At 36.0% G+C, this 17,208-nt stretch overlaps 2 protein-coding genes across 5 annotated transcripts; one reads left to right on the forward strand and one right to left on the reverse strand.

The window, feature by feature from the left end:
• On the forward strand, positions 2,114–7,119 carry LOC18771990 (exosome complex component RRP42). Of its 4 annotated transcripts, none has more exons than XM_020567502.1 (9): positions 2,114–2,238; positions 3,352–3,387; positions 5,070–5,197; positions 5,368–5,424; positions 5,567–5,659; positions 5,961–6,039; positions 6,190–6,314; positions 6,478–6,621; positions 6,709–7,119. In XM_020567502.1, exons 3-9 carry the CDS (start codon positions 5,072–5,074, stop codon positions 6,946–6,948), a joined length of 864 nt encoding a protein of 287 aa, XP_020423091.1. In that variant the 5' UTR covers positions 2,114–2,238; positions 3,352–3,387; positions 5,070–5,071; the 3' UTR covers positions 6,949–7,119. The 4 variants fall into 4 exon arrangements, with proteins under 4 accessions (XP_020423091.1, XP_020423090.1, XP_007205672.1 ...); XM_020567501.1 differs by having other exon boundaries at positions 2,115–2,238; positions 3,305–3,387; XM_007205610.2 differs by lacking the exon at positions 3,352–3,387 and having other exon boundaries at positions 2,115–2,238.
• LOC109949760 (pentatricopeptide repeat-containing protein At5g39710-like) lies at positions 7,599–8,971 on the reverse strand. The gene is made up of 2 exons (XM_020565915.1): positions 8,783–8,971; positions 7,599–8,021 (listed from the first exon to the last, which is right to left on the reverse strand). The coding sequence occupies exons 1-2, from the start codon at positions 8,969–8,971 to the stop codon at positions 7,599–7,601; spliced, it is 612 nt and encodes a 203-aa protein (XP_020421504.1).

Consider the following 17,208-nt stretch of genomic DNA (forward strand, 5'->3'; position numbering starts at 1 on the left):
ACAAATTTGGAAGAACCCAACATTTATATGTGCTGCTTGATTGTCTCGTGTTTGTGTTTATTAATATAATATAATTTGCCTTCACACAATGCTATGTGGGGCCCACCATATGACTACATGACATGAGTTTGAGAAGACCCTCTTATTTTCTGTATTGTTTGGAGAGGTTATTGCGGTTGGTCTGGAATCTGTTAGAGAAGTTTGCATAAAATGGGTGAAAGAGAAATTCAAAGTGAGCAAACTGTAACGTGGAAAGTGGTGCTCCCTATAACGATAATGCGCCACTAAGACTGGTATTTAAGAGTATTGAAAGTGAAATAAAGCAAGCATCGTCATCATCACGAGTATGTATGAGAAATGGTTTTCATTGCAAAGAAATGGAGATTTCATTACATATTTGAAGAAATAAAACCTCATTTAAAAAGTACAAGGAAGATCATGATTCATGTGTGGCCATAGTTTTATTTTCTCGAATAATCAATTTAATCTTGCCTCTGTGTCTGTCTTTTTCTAGCGGCTGCAACAACATTGTAGTTGCTGGGTTTGTACAATGCAATTCCCGTCTTCGAATTGTTTGGCTTTGCATAATGCAAAACAATCTGCATCTCCAACTGTGTTTGAACAGAGTCCATAGCAAAAAGGGTCAATCAGCTGCGAGTGACCTTGTGGCTCCACATTCTCTTCATCCACAACACCTGCAATATTCAAACATAAATAAAACCAATTTCATCTGTTAGCAACTAGTTGCTGTTCATTTTGATGTAATTAAGGAAAAGAAAATATAAAAAAATTGATCTGCAATGCAATGCAACTCTTTTCCCATCTTCACATGAAGTTTTGCAAAAACAAGATGAATGCGACCAAGTTGGAAAAAAAAAAAAAAAGTTAGGTGTTAGAATCATTTGGAAAAACTAGTAGTGAGAGAGATAGGAAGAGTACGTGAGGTTGCTAAAAGGGCAGACACAGCCATGGCAGCGAGGAGAACCAAAAGAAACTTCTGGGATTTCATGTTATGATTCTCTTGTTGTCCTTGAGAAAGCGTATTGGATTGGATGCATGGAAGGATTGAAGAACAACGGTTTATATATACGTAACCAAGAATAAACCTTTTGTATCTAATGCTGCATGAATGAGATCCAACGGTTTATTAGTAATGCTGCAAGCCTGCATGAGATCCAACTTTTAAACTTATACCAACTATATATATCTTTCAGGCGTCATGAAAATATTCCTATAAACTTTTACCAACTATTTTGTAGTTAATTCCTGTAAGTGGTTCTTATGGAGCTGAGGTTCATGGAAAGGGCATCCAAAACTGTCATTCACTGAATATGCAAATGTGAAAATCTTTATCCCCGAATCTGTCTCATATTCTCATCTTTGAACAAAGAGTATATGATGTTTTCTTTATTATAACACCAACACATGATTACCATATGAATTAGCTTTATAAAAACTTGAAAGGTTTATATGATTCAAATGTATCATAGACATAGATTGTTTTATACCATTGTTATTCGAACCACATAGAACAGTCTTGCTTTGGCATGAACTGTTCTACATGTTATGAATTACAATGCATTTGGTGATCATATAAAACCAGGAACCAGTAAGATGTAATGCAAACTGAACTGCTTTGTCCGTATCATTTTGCATAACACCATTCTATGAACATGATCACCATAGCTATCTTTTCTGCACTCAAAAATCAAATTAGTGATAGATATAGCATATAACAGAACTGAATCGAAAATTAATCTATCTTAAGGATTCAAGGGATTGTGAACTAGGCTCTGATACCAAATGTAAGACTTAAAATAAATTGCTGCAGTCTTCAGGGAACTCACAATACCTCGATCAATTACACGATGAAGGCATGCTTGTTAGAATGACAAGATCTTCTGCAACTCTCGATCACCTTAAGCACTACAATCAATGGACTAGTGGTGTTGAGTTTGAAGCCCTTAATTAAGCTTACACTGGGACCTTGTAAATTGTTCAACTCTGTTTTTTTGTTTTACTCAGCTGACAATGACAGCGAGTACTTGCCTTCTTTCAAAAAGGCCAAAAATAAATAAAGTATTGCATTTGCATTGGGTTGGAAATATGTTGGGCTTGGTGGGTATAGACCCAAACTAAAAGGCACAAAGCACTACAGAGCAAAGGAGCTAAACCAACTTCACCACTCGGTCTTCTTCTACACAAGGAAGGCGCTAGCCCTCACCGCCGTCATCACAGGTAACAACTCCGTCGAAAAACATAGTTGATGTCATCTCTCTCTCTCTTTCTTCCTTATTTTGAGTTTGTTTATCTGCTTCTATTTCTTTTTCTATGCTCTCGTTTTTTTAAGTGATTTAGTTATAGTTCGTCCATTGCGGGTAAATATTGAATATAACACGGAAAAAACTGATTTTGGGTGAGATGAAGATGAAAAGGTTCTTCTTGAGCAGATTGAGCTGAGGCAACATCGGGCTTTGTTTCCTTCCACCTTTAGAGATTATACAACTTCTTAATTTTTTTTGCATTTGTTCTAGAATGGAACCCAATTCTCTCTCTCTTTTGTACTTTCTTTTGCATTTGTTCCATTCTAGGAGTAAGTTTAATTCATCTCTCTCTCTCTCTCTCTCTCTCTCTCTCTCTCTCTCTCTCTCTCTCTCTCTCTCTCTCTCTCTCGCCTAGTTTGTTCAGGTTCTGGGACTTTCTTTTGTACTTTTTATTAAAATCATTTTATTGACTTGTAGTGAATTGGGTTCTATGGGAAAAAACCAAAAACCAAAATTTTGTTTTTGTTTTTTTGTAGTGAATATTTGCAATGCTTCCCTTTTGTTATTGTTTCAGTATTGTTTTCATTAGCATCTACCATTTTTCAGGCGTAAATACATTATAAGTATAAAAAAAAAATTCGAGTTTACTTGATATGTATAAATATGGTGGGTAATTGTAATTTGGTATTTCCCATTTGCCTTTACCAGTCTAGTCATGTAGTATTCTTCGTCCAGATGTTTATTTTGATTATGAATGATCCTTTTGCTGCATGAAATTTATAATTTTTGTTTTGGCCAAATCAACATAAACAATGGCAGTAATCTTTCTTTTGTTTATGAGTTTTGTATAAATAGGAATTTTATATATCTGGGTTATTATTAAAATAGCCTGGGCTTCTTGCCAAGATAGCTGAACAAAATGGGCTTTTTTTGCTTTCAAGTAACAAATACAACTGTACACATAACTATGCTTGAGCCATTCCCTTTTTCACAAGCATATCGTAAACCCTATAAACTTTGCATGGTTCAACCTTGAACAGAATATGGGCATCAGATTTCTTCTTAACATTGCCATTCGGAATTTCAGTGGAGATGGTCTGCAGCATGTTCAGATAATGTGAAGGTAGGATTTTCATCTCACTGCAAAGTCTTTGTTCCTGCATGTATTAAAAAACATATCAACAAACAGAATTCGCTTTCTACGCTAAAGCATTAGACTCTGAGATTGGCATTCTTACGGTTTGGGAGAGTAAATCGGCCCCGACTAGCGCAGTGATATCCCAATAGTCCAAGGAGCTGGAAATAGCTTGCGTAGTTAAAATGAGTCCTTGCTAACAGGATGCAGACCCGTGGATCCCTTAAAGGGTCCCCAAGGACTGATCTGCAAGCCTTTACCACTTAGACCAGCCTGAGAGCTTTCTTTGATCCTTAAGGAACTTTCTTCAGTTTTCTTCTTCCTCTTATCCTCAAGGTATCTGCTTGCTTCAGCAGCTGTCCTACAGCCAGCAGTTCTAGCATCCTGCATAATGAATGCAAAGCAGAAGCCATACAACATGAGCTTGTTAGTCATGTTAACTGTGGGAAGCCATGGTGCTTTTTACTTAGAACGATGTAAAACCATGCGACAAGCATAATGTCACCCTTGTCAATCACTTAATCTAGTGTTGTTACCATTACTTACTGAACTGGAGCAACCAACAGTCATAGTATATACCATGTATAGAGGGAAATAAGGTAACAGAAATAGAAGTCAAGTGTGAGGCATGCATCAGACCTGAAGATCTAGTATCCTTTTGAAAATCTGTTGTTCCTTAATGATATTCTTGAGCAATTCCTTCTGCTCTTCATTTGAGTGGAACCGCATGAAAATCTTGAAGCGGTGATATATTTCTCTCTCTTCGGGTGAGAGGTTCTTGTCAAAAGGGTCAGGGTATAGCAGATTTCTTTCAAGTTTGAAATCCTTCCTATGTTTCCTCTCATCCAGTCTGCCAAAATTCCCACATATTATTTGAGTATATGTAGGGAAACAAGGGAAACTTAGACAGCAAGCCTATCTCTTTTTTATAATTAGGGTATTACTTATATGAAAGTATGCATGACGATTGAAGGATTAGGTTAAAGAAATTCCTCTGAACCTAACGAAAATAATCACTGAGGTATTTCTTATATGAAAGTATGCATGATGAGTTAGGAAGAAGAGCATAATAAGACGAGCAAGCGAAGGTAGGCATTCCCGCTAAAAGAAATAATAGGGAAAAAAATAAAGAGAAAAAGAAAGTGGTCACTAAGTCACTTGAAGAAGGTGTCAAATTGCCCTAATTTGATTTTGGAAATCCCTAACCCTAGCCCCTAACAGCCTTTCCCTCCATATCTCTCTCAGCCTCAGCAATGCCACCACCGCCACCAACACAGCCTTCTCTCATTCATTAGGCCTTTGTCAGCATCATCTCTGCTCGGTAATTATTTCTCTTTGTTTGTTAGTGTTCATTGAAAAGTTGGCAAATTTTTGCATAGATGGGATTAGTCGGGCACCAATTTTTTAGATAATTGTGGTTGTGAAGTGATAGCTAGTTGGTTGCTTGGTTGAACCCATCTGGTCAGCCAATTCTCTTTGCTCTTTATTGATATGTGAGCATTCACAGTGATTGCCTTTGCTTAGACTTAATTGTTCACCTTGATTTAGCACACTGTAGAATGTAGGTTTTCTCTTTGCTAAGTGTTAAGTTTTTTTTCTTTTTCTTCTGTTGTCTCTTGATATCTATTAAGTTAATTGTATCATAAACGTTTTTTATATTACATGTTCAGAAATGGTGGGACTATCCATAGGAGAAAAGCATTTTATACAGGGTGGCATTGCTCAGGATCTTCGATCTGATGGCCGAAAAAGATTGACAATTCGGCCCATCTATGTTGAAACTGGAGTCATTTCCCAGGTTAATATTCTTTCATATGTTTCTTTTGAAAGGATGTTCCTTTTTTTTTTTTTTTTTTTTGCCTTGTTTTGCCTAAACCAGGTTTTGAATTTTCAAGTATAGATTTTCCTGGGTGACGTGAAATTTTACTTACTTTGTTATAATCCCTGTTCTTGATGGCGTCCATGCAGGCAAATGGTTCAGCAAGGGTCAGGATGGGTGCCACAGATGTCATTGCCTGTGTGAAGGTATCATTTAGTCTTGGTCTTAAGCTCATACTAGTGCTTTTAGAATGTTATGACTAAATTTATGTTGTTTGTTAGTCTAATTATTTAAATAGCACCTGCTGTTCTTAATATCATATTTTCTGGTAAATTTGAATGAGTGCAGGCAGAACTTGGAAGGCCGAATGCGTTGCAACCTGACAAAGGAAAGGTCGTTGTGAATGTTGATTGCAGTCCCACTGCAGCACCAATGTTTGAGGTTAACAAGTATTATCCGCTTCCTTCTCATGTTTTACTTTGTAATTTGAGGCTTACATCTTGGTTTCTGCAAGATCCTGTAGAAAGTATAACTATTGATTTAGTGGAATTCATGCTCTGATACAATATGAGGGAACTAAATATCGTATTCTGCTCATTTTTTGTCTATTCTTCTAATCCTATTAGGAAATCTGAACTTTTCTTGTTGGTGTACGTTGCAAAGGTTGAATGTCTATTTTTCCTTTGCAGGACCTATGTGTTTATTCTTTTTGTAATGCTGTTGTTTTGTTACATTTCTACAGGGTAGAGGGGGTGAGGAGCTGTCAGCAGAACTCTCAGTTGCTCTTCAACGTTGTCTCTTGGGTGGTAAAAGTGGATCTGGTCTGTATTCTTATTGAAGAGCTAAGCATAATAAATTTGTTGTGACATTTATGTATTATCTCTTTTGGCAATTCATATTTCTCAGTTGTACATGCATTTTCATATAACTGCAAAGTCGATAATATATATAGATGTCTTTGTTTCTCCCAGGTGCTGGAATTGATCTCTCCTCTCTGGTAGTTGTGGAAGGAAAGATCTGTTGGGATCTTTACATCGATGGCCTTGTTGTTAGTTCAGATGGGAATCTGCTAGATGCCCTTGGTGCTGCTATTAAGGTACTTGATAATTCTTATTGGTTTTGACATGCTTAATTAATTTCTGTTCTGCAAATAAGGACAACTGAAGAGTTTTCTGGCTGTTGGTAAAGTTTAGTATTATGTGGCCAAAGAAAATTCCAGTGGCATGACTTATCTTTTAAAGAAACTGATGTTCCCCAAGGCTGCTTTGAGCAATACAGGCATCCCAAAAGTAAATGTTGCAGCTGGTGCATCAGGCGATGAGCAACCAGAGGTTGACGTAAGCGATGAGGAATTTCTGCAATTTGACACATCTAGGGTCCCTGTCATAGTTACATTAACAAAGGTGACATGATTTAACCATCTCTTCTGTCCTTCTGCAAACTGCAAATGTTTATTGCCTTGTATTGATTCCTTCCCATCTGTTTCTCAGGTAGGCAGGCACTATATTGTAGATGCCACTTCAGAAGAGGAATCACAAATGTGCTTGGCTGTTTCTATTTCCATCAATAGGCAAGGCCACATTTGTGGGTTGACAAAACGGGGAGGTGCCGGCCTAGATCCAAGCATCATTCTTGACATGATATCTGTGGCAAAAACAGTAAGTGAGCAGCTGATAAACACATTGGATTCTCATATAGCTGCTGCTGAAGCTGGCGAAGAGGAGTCGTGACATAATTAGAACCTCTGATACATTTAAGTAGGTGGGTTCGAGTGGGTCCTAGGTATATGAAAATTGTAATGCTGATAATTTCACTTAAAGCTGATGAGAACGTTTGATTTGTTGTATGCGTATTTGGCACCATTTAACCAAAATTAGTATGGGTCTTTTGCTTTGCTGATATTATTTTGCATTGATGCACTAATTAATTCTTCAATTAGACTTACAATCTACCACAGTTATGTCGTATGGAACCATGTTTAAGGGCTTGTTTAAAACAAAGAGAGGATTGTTTGCATGAATTTATCTGGAACAAGCTCAAGTGCATGCCTCAAGAGAAGGGGAGTTAAATTAAGTAAACCAATTAACAGAGGCCTCTTACAACTTGAGCAATAATCCCTATCCAAAACAATGTAGAACCTTTTCTTTGAAAGGTACAAGGAAAACAATGTACACCTTTACATGTTATTTCCGAATGTTCAGTACTCTTCCACTACTCCAGAGGATATAATCTTTGCCATGTCAAAACCTTGAGGGATGAGTCGTCTAGCTTCCATCTCACCGCATAACAATTTTAACATTTTCTCGTTCCCGCATCTGTATAGTCCTAGACATAAATCAGATAAGATGCTTGAATCAAGAGCTAAAGATCTCTCAAACATTTATTTCAAGACTTCGACGGCTCCATCAAAATCCCTGTTATTGCAGAAGCTAGATATCAGCATTTTAAAAGTATGCTCATCAGGATGATAACCACTCCTTATCATGCTTTTACATAACTCGAAGGCACGGTCCGAGTTCTTTCTCACACACTGCCCCTCAATAAGGGCAGAAAAGGTTGCGGCATTTGGGACAAAGCGCTTTCTATCAAGTTCTTTAACCAGATAAGCAGCTTTCTTTGTCTTACCCTCCTTGCAGAGTCCCAAAATCAATGCATTATAAGTCAGGAAATCAGCATTATAAGTCGGAGCAGAAGCAGCAGCGAGATGGAAAGTTGGGCGCTGCAACTTGAACGTGTATAATATGATTCTGAACTGAACTCGTTCGAACCTAATATGAAATAGCATGGTGTTCGCGACTCTAGTCTACAATGCAAAGAAATGGAGATTTCATTATTTATTTGAAGAAATTAATAAAACCTCATTTAAAAAGTACAAGGAAGATCATGATCATGTGTGGCTCTCGAATAATCATTTTAATCTTGTCTCTGTGTCTGTCTTTTTCTTGGGGCTGCAACAACATTGTAGTTGCTGGGTTTGTACAATGCAATTCCCGTCTTTGAATTGTTTGGCTTTGCATAATGCAAAACATCCCACCAAAGCAAATACACTGAAGATGATCGTAGTCCTGCATAGCTGCATACTTAATTGACGTGTGACAGAGAAGATATTTGTATCTAATGCATGACCGAGATCCAAGTTTTAAACTTATACCAACTATATCTTTCAGGCGTCATGAAAATTTTCCTATAAATCTAGTGTTTCGATGATTGGATTTGTTCCCGTTTTCTTTTATTCTTACAAAGAAAAAAATTTCCCACCAAAGCAGATACATGTACACTGGAGATGATTGTGATCCTGCGTATAGTGGATCTTAATTTCTAAATGTTCATCTCAACTAGATACGCTTTCAAGGGTCGGTTGAATAGGGTACATTCTGGTGGTATCTGGTAATCCCTTAAAAACCTTTTTCTTTTCAGTATTTTTTTCAAGAACAAAATTATTAGAGGAAAAATAGGGAAGGATGGATTATTAAATTATCTACATAAAGATGATTGACATACAACATATATCCCTATGAAACAAACTAAAAAAAGTGAACAGGTTCCAACTTTCTAAAATCTCACCGCATAATTTCTGTTGTAATTTTCTGACGAACGCTTATCAATCAAATGAACTTTCAAGTCTGGTGGTTTGCTTAAAGAAGTATCATCGGGAGCAACAAAAAGTGAAATACGGCACTCATGTACCTGTACAGGATCTGTTCTTGATTGCCGCTTTCGCTTATACGTTAACAACACTTTGCTTCCTGACATTTAAGCTTTCATAAAGAAATCTTGCTGCAATTCCAAACGCTTGGACCGCATTTTTCACATGAAATTTGTATTTATTCCACTATATGTTCAGTCTCATTTCAACATAGAAAAACCTGCATATGTTAAGGAAGAATATCCAATTAACTAAACAGCAAGTCATGACTCGTATAGTTAATACAGTTATGAGTAGCAACACAATGATAGCTGAAGGGCAAAAGACGGATTTCGACTACTCTGAAATAGTGAATCACTATTACGAGGAATGCGGCAAACAAAAATTGTACTAACGTTCTCCACCTAAAACACAGGCAGTGAGGTACAAGTATAAATGCCATTTGCATATTAAAGAATAAGCAACGCAAGAGAAGCTAAACGCATGCCATTCACAGAAATGTTTAAACTTCAGAATCAATTTGAATTCAAGTAGCCTAACGCATGCCATTCACAGAACCTTGTTATTGGCAAGACCATAGAAACTCCATGATAGGACAACTTCATCATTTCCTTCCACAGAAGACAGACACCAGGTCAGCAAATTTTGTATTTTTTTCTTCTTTGCCATGTCGTCAGTGCGAAGAGAGAAGAATATAAGGCTGGCCAATCTCAAATTTGCAGCTAAATTTTTTCAATTTCGGGTTTCAGACTTTCAGTCAATCGCAGTGTTCGAAAACTCGGCCAAGGCGGGCGGCTAGGCGGGCGCTAGGCGGCTAGGCGGTCGCTAGGAGGGCGCTAGGCGGCTAGGCGGTCGCTAGCCGAACCCGGAGGACGAAGCAGTGACTGCGAGAGAAAGTTCCGTCCTCTGCGAGTGCAAGCTTCGTGTTGGTTCGAACATATTTAAAGAGTACAGCCGAGCGGCTGCACTTTAAAAATATTTGAATGCAATTGGAAAGTATAGCCGTGCGGCTGTACGTTTATAATTTCTATTTATAGAGTCGAGCCTTGCGGCTATAATGGAAACGTATCATACAAAAGAAGATGGAATATAAACGTATATATACCAATTTCTGCGCTGTTGTTGCTGTGTCCTTTCGAGAATGAACGAATACCATTGCATTGCATGTTAACCTTGCCTGAGTGAGTCAACAACCTGGCAGAAAAAAATATCAATCAGTTAAATAATCATTCGAATACATACATTACACAAAGGAGAGCCTAAGGAAAAAGAAACCTTCTTGTAGCATCTACCATTCTGCAGTTCAATACGCAGGCTGTAAAATTCTGCTCACTAATACATCGGCGATAACTAGAATCAAACAAGAAGAGTCCTGCTTCTGGATTCACTCTCAGAAACTGTAATTTAAATAGTATAGCCTTTTAAATATTAATGTTTAAAATTCTGAAGTGTATTTTTATGTTTCAACACTTGAGCATTGAATATAAAAGTGGCTTGCAATTCGACCAATTTCTGTACAATAGAAGTTGCTACTTTTCTCATCAAAGCGCATCATTTTTGCTTTGTCCAGGGCTATGCTCGTTTTTAACTGCTATGTGAGAGCTCTTTGCTTTAAACTCAAGGAAGGATGCAAAATGCAGAAAGGACGCTCTGATGCCACTTGATGCAGTTCAAGTATGAACTCGCAGAGCTTGTTACTATTTTTTTCCTTGTGGATTTCCTTACTACTCTTCACCTTGTTTCTTACTTGTTTTGCACTTTAAAGTATGTTGATAATCTCGTTGGCTAAAAATGTATGTGAATAATTTCGCAATCTACTGTCTACTAAAGATCCCTCCACTAGTTTATGAATCTTCGAGGTAATTTATTTCATTAGAAGTAAATTAAAGTCCTAATTTCATTTAATATGGAAAAAGAGTACCAGAAGATGCCTTCTGCCATTACTCAGACTATTTTTTTTTAATTTCTTGCTGAAGATATGATAGAGATACATGGTCATTTCAGAATCCTCATGGTGGTTTTGGATTATTAAGCATATCTTATTACATGGGCTTCTTCTTGTTCTAGCAATAGTATGCTGATAATATTGCAGAAGCCTCAGGAATATGATTTGATGTGGTAGAAATAGACCAGCATGACCAAATGAGAATAGAGTATGCTGATTATTTGCTGATATGCTCTACGTTTTACTTGTTTGGAAGATTGGGGACCGAAGGTTGATGTTGTTGTTTTTTGTTTTCCTGAGGATTTTATATATACTATTTCAGAACAAGGAAACTGGATACTTCGGCAATGTAAAAATAATTACAAAATCTTCATGTTCTTCTTAGCTAATGGTAAATCAAAGAAAATTTATCAGAAACAAGACTGCTTTGCTGGACATAATTCTTACTCAGGCCCATCATCTGTTCCTGCTCAAAAACAAAAGGCAAAGGAGGGTTTCAGAAAATTGTATAGCGTGCGGCTATACATGTTAAATACTAGGGGTGACATTTTAGACTGAAAAACCGCAAAAACCAACCGATATTTAACCGAAATGGAACCACATTTGCGGTATGAAGAACCGAACCTCATTTGCGGTTGCGGTTGCGGTATTTGATTTTCACAACTTGCGGTTACCGCAAACTGCGACTATATTTTTGAAAAAATAAAAATTGCATTTTATTGTTTAATCGTAGCCGTTGTATAACAAGACCACTTATCTTGTAAGTAAATAGTTTATTTATGCTTCTTCTTATAATAAAATGTACTAAACTTATGTTGTTTTATTTGTAGATAGCATTGGTGCTCAAATAACACAACGTGGCGCCTAGGCGCTGGGTGGATCCCTATTATGTATATAAATAGTATAGCCGCCCGGCTATACTAGATTTTTTTAAAAAAATTTAAAAATAGTATAGCCGCACGGCTGTACTTTGCTAACCTAGCTAATTTTGTAAATATTAAATTAGTTTCTTTACTTTTGATTTTTTTTTTGCCAACTTCTTTAATTTGATATATGTAATTGATTTATATCTTAGTCTTTTTGAATTACTTTAATTAGTAAGTACGTGAAGTTCAATGTGAAAATATATTTGAAGTCCTTGAATTACTTTAATTAAGGTCTTGAAGGGCTTAATAACTACATTTAGAGACCTCGAAGGTTACGTATTATACATGTACGTACGTGTTTTTCATGTTTAACACACGTATACACTCACATATTATTGAATAAAAATACTATCTATATTTAAAAAATATAGTATAGTGCCCGAACTTTTAAGTTGTAATGTGCCAAGATTTGCCGAACAAAACACATACGTATTTAATTCGCATTTTTTTCCCTTTCGTATTTTACTAACTATGAATGAATGTGAGAGGGCTAAGATTATTTTCTTACTTGTTCTAACAGAAATGCGAGATATATATATTAAGTAATATCATGTTATGAAGTTAATTAAAATATTTAATACTAATTATTCACTAGATAAATAATAGTTAGAACATAATTACTAATGCAAGTAATTAAATCAGGCTAAGATATTATTTAATTACTAAAAAGAAAATTTTAAAAAAAAAACATTATTGACCCTTTTTAAAATATAAAATTAGTATAGCCGACTATACTCTTTTTTACCAAATTTTTTATAACGATAGTATAGCCAACTGGCTTTACTATTTTGACACGTGGCGCCTAGGCGCTGGGCGGATCGCTTTTATGTATTATAAATAGTATAGCCGGCAGGCTATACTCGCCTTTAACTTTTTTTTTTTTTTTTAACTTTAAAAACAGTACGGCCGTATGGTTTGACACGTGGCGCCTAGGTGATGGGTGGATCCCTATTATGTATATAAATAGTATCGCCGACCGGCTATACTAGATTTTTAAATTTTTTTAAAAAAATAGTATAGCCGCCTGGTTTGACACGTGGCACCTAGGCCCTGGGTAGATCCCTGAATAGTGCAGCCGGACGGCTATACTCGATTTCTTAATTTTTTTTAAAAAATAGTACAGCCGCACGGCTAAACTCGTTTCTAACCCTTTTTTTTTAATTTTAAAAACAGTACAGCCGCATGGTTTGACACGTGGCGCCTAGGCGCTGGGTGGATTCCCTAGTATGTATATAAATAGTATAGCCGCCCGGCTATACTCGCTTTTTAAAATTTTGTTTAAAAACTAGTACAGCCGAGCGGCTATACTCGTTTCTAACCTTTTTTTTTAAAAAAATTTTCAAAACAGTACAGCCGCCTGGTTTGACACGTGGCGCCTAGGCGCTGGATAGATCCCCTAAATCGTATAGCCGCACGGCTATACTCGATTTCTTAATTTTTTTTAAAAATAGTATAGCCGCACGGCTATACTCGTTTCTAACCTCTTCTTTTAAAATTTTAAAAACAGTACAGCCGCATGGTTTGACACGTGGCGCCTAGGCGCTGGGTGCATCCCTATTATGTATATAAATAGTATAGCCGCCCGGCTATACTAGATTTTTTAAATTTTTTTTAAAAATAGTATAGCCGCGCGGCTGTACTCTGTCAACCCAGCTAATTCTGTAAATATTATATTAGTTTCTTTACTTTTGATTTTTTTTTTGCCAACTTCTTTAGTTTGATATATGTAATTAATTTATATCTTAGCCTTTTTGAATTATTTTAATTAGTTAGTACTTGAAGTTCATTGTGAAAATATATTTGAAGTCCTTGAATTACTTTAATTAAGGTCTTGAAGGGCTTAATAACTACATTTAGAGACCTCGAAGGTTACGTATTACACATGCACGTACGTGTTTTTCATGTTTAACACACGTATACGCTCACATATTATTGAATAAAAAAACTACCTACTATCTATACTACATTTTTAAACTTTTTTTTTTTAAAAATAGTAGAGCCGCTCGGCTATACTCTTTTCTAACCCTTTTTTTTTTTATAATTTTAAAAACATTACGGCCGCATGGTTTGACACGTGGCGCCTAGGTGCTGGGTGGATCAATAGTATAGCCGCGCGGCTATACTCGCTTTTTTAAATTTTGTTTAAAAACTAGTACAGCCGAGCGGCTATACTCGTTTCTAACCTTTTTTTTTTTTTTTTTAAATTTTAAAAACAGTACAGCCGCCTGGTTTGACACGTGGCGCCTAGGCGCTGGATAGATCCCCTAAATAGTATAGCCGCACGGCTATACTCGATTTCTTAATTTTTTTAAAAAATAGTATAGCCGCACGGCTATACTCGTTTCTAACCTCTTCTTTTAAAATTTTAAAAACAGTACAGCCGCATGGCTTGACACGTGGCGCCTAGGCGCTGGGTGCATCCCTATTATGTATATATATAGTATAGCCGCCCGGCTATACTAGATTTTTTTAATTTTTTTTTAAAATAGTACAGCCGGGCGGCTGTACTCTGTCAACCCAGCTAAGTCTGTAAATATTATATTAGTTTCTTTACTTTTGATTTTTTTTTTGCCAACTTCTTTAGTTTGATATATGTAATTAATTTATATCTTAGCCTTTTTGAATTATTTTAATTAGTTAGTACTTGAAGTTCATTGTGAAAATATATTTGAAGTCCTTGAATTACTTTAATTAAGGTCTTGAAGGGCTTAATAACTACATTTAGAGACCTCGAAGGTTACGTATTACACATGCACGTACGTGTTTTTCATGTTTAACACACGTATACGCTCACATATTATTGAATAAAAAAACTACCTACTATCTATACTACATTTTTAAAATTTTTTTTTTTAAAAATAGTAGAGCCGCGCGGCGATACTCTTTTCTAACCCTTTTTTTTTATAATTTTAAAAACAGTACGGCCGCATGGTTTGACACGTGGCGCCTAGGTGCTGGGTGGATCAATAGTATAGCCGCGCGGCTATACTCGCTTTTTTAAATTTTGTTTAAAAACTAGTACAGCCGAGCGGCTATACTCGTTTCTAACCTTTTTTTTTTTTTTAAATTTTAAAAACAGTACAGCCGCCTGGTTTGACACGTGGCGCCTAGGCGCTGGATAGATCCCCTAAATAGTATAGCCGCACGGCTATACTCGATTTCTTAATTTTTTTTAAAAATAGTATAGCCGCACGGCGATACTCGTTTCTAACCTCTTTTTTCAAAATTTTAAAAACAGTACAGCCGCATGGTTTGACACGTGGCGCCTAGGCGCTGGGTGGATCCCTATTATGTATAAAAAATACAATATACCGAACTTTTAAGTTGTAGTGTGCCAAGTGCCCAAGAGCCTCAAGGCCCAAGGCCCTAGTCTTTGATTAATATAATTATTATTAATGATATCCAAAGCCTTGCCCATTAGCCCAACTCTCCAATGTTAACCATACATGCAAAATTATCATTGTGCTTTGTTTATAAACACCTTTATAGGAGTGTGAATTTTCGATGTGGGATTTTCACAAATGGCACCTCAAAAGATAGGCCTTCAAGATCTTTAATGCCCTTCAAGGTCTTGCATCTGTCGATCATTCTTTTTGGGGATGTCCAGCACAGCAGTCTTGTTTCTGATAAATTTTCTTTGATTCACCATTAGCTAAGAAGAAAATGATGTTTGCTTGTGTTCTTGAAAGATTTTGTAATTATTTTTACATTGCAGAAGTATCCAGTTTCCTAGTTCTGAAATAATATATATATTTGCAGAATCTTCACTTCAAAAAGAAAACGGTGTATGCAACAGCATGCTCATTTTGAAATATGAAGATTTTATATATTTAAAAAGTAAAAGGAAGATGATAAGGTTGATCTCTCTGTCTGTCTTCTTTAGCGGCTGCAACAGCATTGTAGTTTCTGGTTTTTTACAATGCAACTCTTTTTTCCCAACTCTGTCAGTCACATGTTGTTTTGCAAAAACAAGATCAATTGCATGCGACCAAGTCGAAAAAAATGCAAAATGTTAGGTGCCATAGCTTCATTTGGAAAAACTAGTAGTGAGAGAGATAGAAAGAATACTTGAGGTTACTAAAAGGGCAGATACAGCCATGGCAGCAACGAGAACCAAAAGAAACTTCTGGGATTTCATTTTCTGATTCTCTTCCTTGAGAAAGAATATTGGATGCACGGTAGGATTGAAGAACAATGGTGTACTTCATATTAGATGTAGCAGGGAAGAAAACTTTGTTTTCTAATGCATGAATGAATGGGATCCAATTTTCAAACTCATACGAATTATATCTTTCAAGTTTCTATATATTTTAGTGACAAATCTAGTATCCCCGATGGTTGGATTTGTTTCTTTTTCTTTTATTCTTAAAAACAAAACAAAAATCCCACCAAATCAAATACACTGAAGCCATAGACTGAAGCTTCTACGAATCAACAACTTAAATTGAGCTCTGAGCTCTCTCTCCCTCCCTCTCTAAAAATTCGTATATATTTAAAGAATTCGAATATATTTAAAGCGTATAGCCGCGCTGCTATATTATTAACTAAATATAATTAAAGAGTATAGCCGTCGAAGCGTATAGCCGGTCGGATATCCAATTAAAATATTTTATTGTATTCAAGAAGTATAGCCGCAATAAAATGCCTTTAATAATAAAAAATTATATATTTTGTATCCTTTAACAGATTAACTACTAGTCCCACTCGAATTTGAGAATTAAAGTTGGGTGTACTCTTTCTTCGAGTTTGACCAATTAAATTAATTAAAATTAATATAATAGAAAATTATTTTAAAAAATTGAAAAAGAAATGTTTTATAATTCTAAGAATTTTAAAAGAACAAAAAAAATTGTTTCTAAATGTCTCAAAAGAAACAAAAAAACGGATCATTAAAAGCATTCTGTTTATAAAAGAAATAATAAAAGAACTCTCAAAAATAAACCCAATTATATTATTTGGATTTGGATTGAGAGAAATAGAAGATGGGCTGTCAAGAACGTAGAGGAGGTAGGATGGGCAGTTGGTCAGATCTAGTATGAATCGTACATGGACAGTAGTTGGAGTCGGCGGCTCTCCTAGGGTTCCCTCATCTGGGATCCCTGGGGAAGAGGATCAAGATTGAGAGAAATAGAAGTATATGAATTGAGTGAAACTAAAAAAGATCTGATGGTTCTCTATTGATTCAAACTCAAACGCTGTACCTACGGGATAGGGATAGAGAAAGAGGAAAAAACTAAAGATTTCACATATTACTTTTGATCGAAAAATCAATCTGATTTATTTCGTACCGGCTATACTATCGAATATTCAAATGTATTCAAACAGTATAGCCGTGCGGCTATACTATTAAATATTCGAATATATTTAAAGCGTATAGCCGGGCGGCTGTACAATTAAAATATTCGAATGTATTCAAACAGTATAGCCGCCCGGCTATACGATTAAAATATTCAAATGTATTAAAAGAGTATCG

The sequence above is a fragment of the Prunus persica genome, chromosome G6 (genome assembly GCF_000346465.2).
Source record: "Prunus persica cultivar Lovell chromosome G6, Prunus_persica_NCBIv2, whole genome shotgun sequence".
In the NCBI taxonomy this organism is placed as follows: domain Eukaryota; kingdom Viridiplantae; phylum Streptophyta; class Magnoliopsida; order Rosales; family Rosaceae; genus Prunus; species Prunus persica.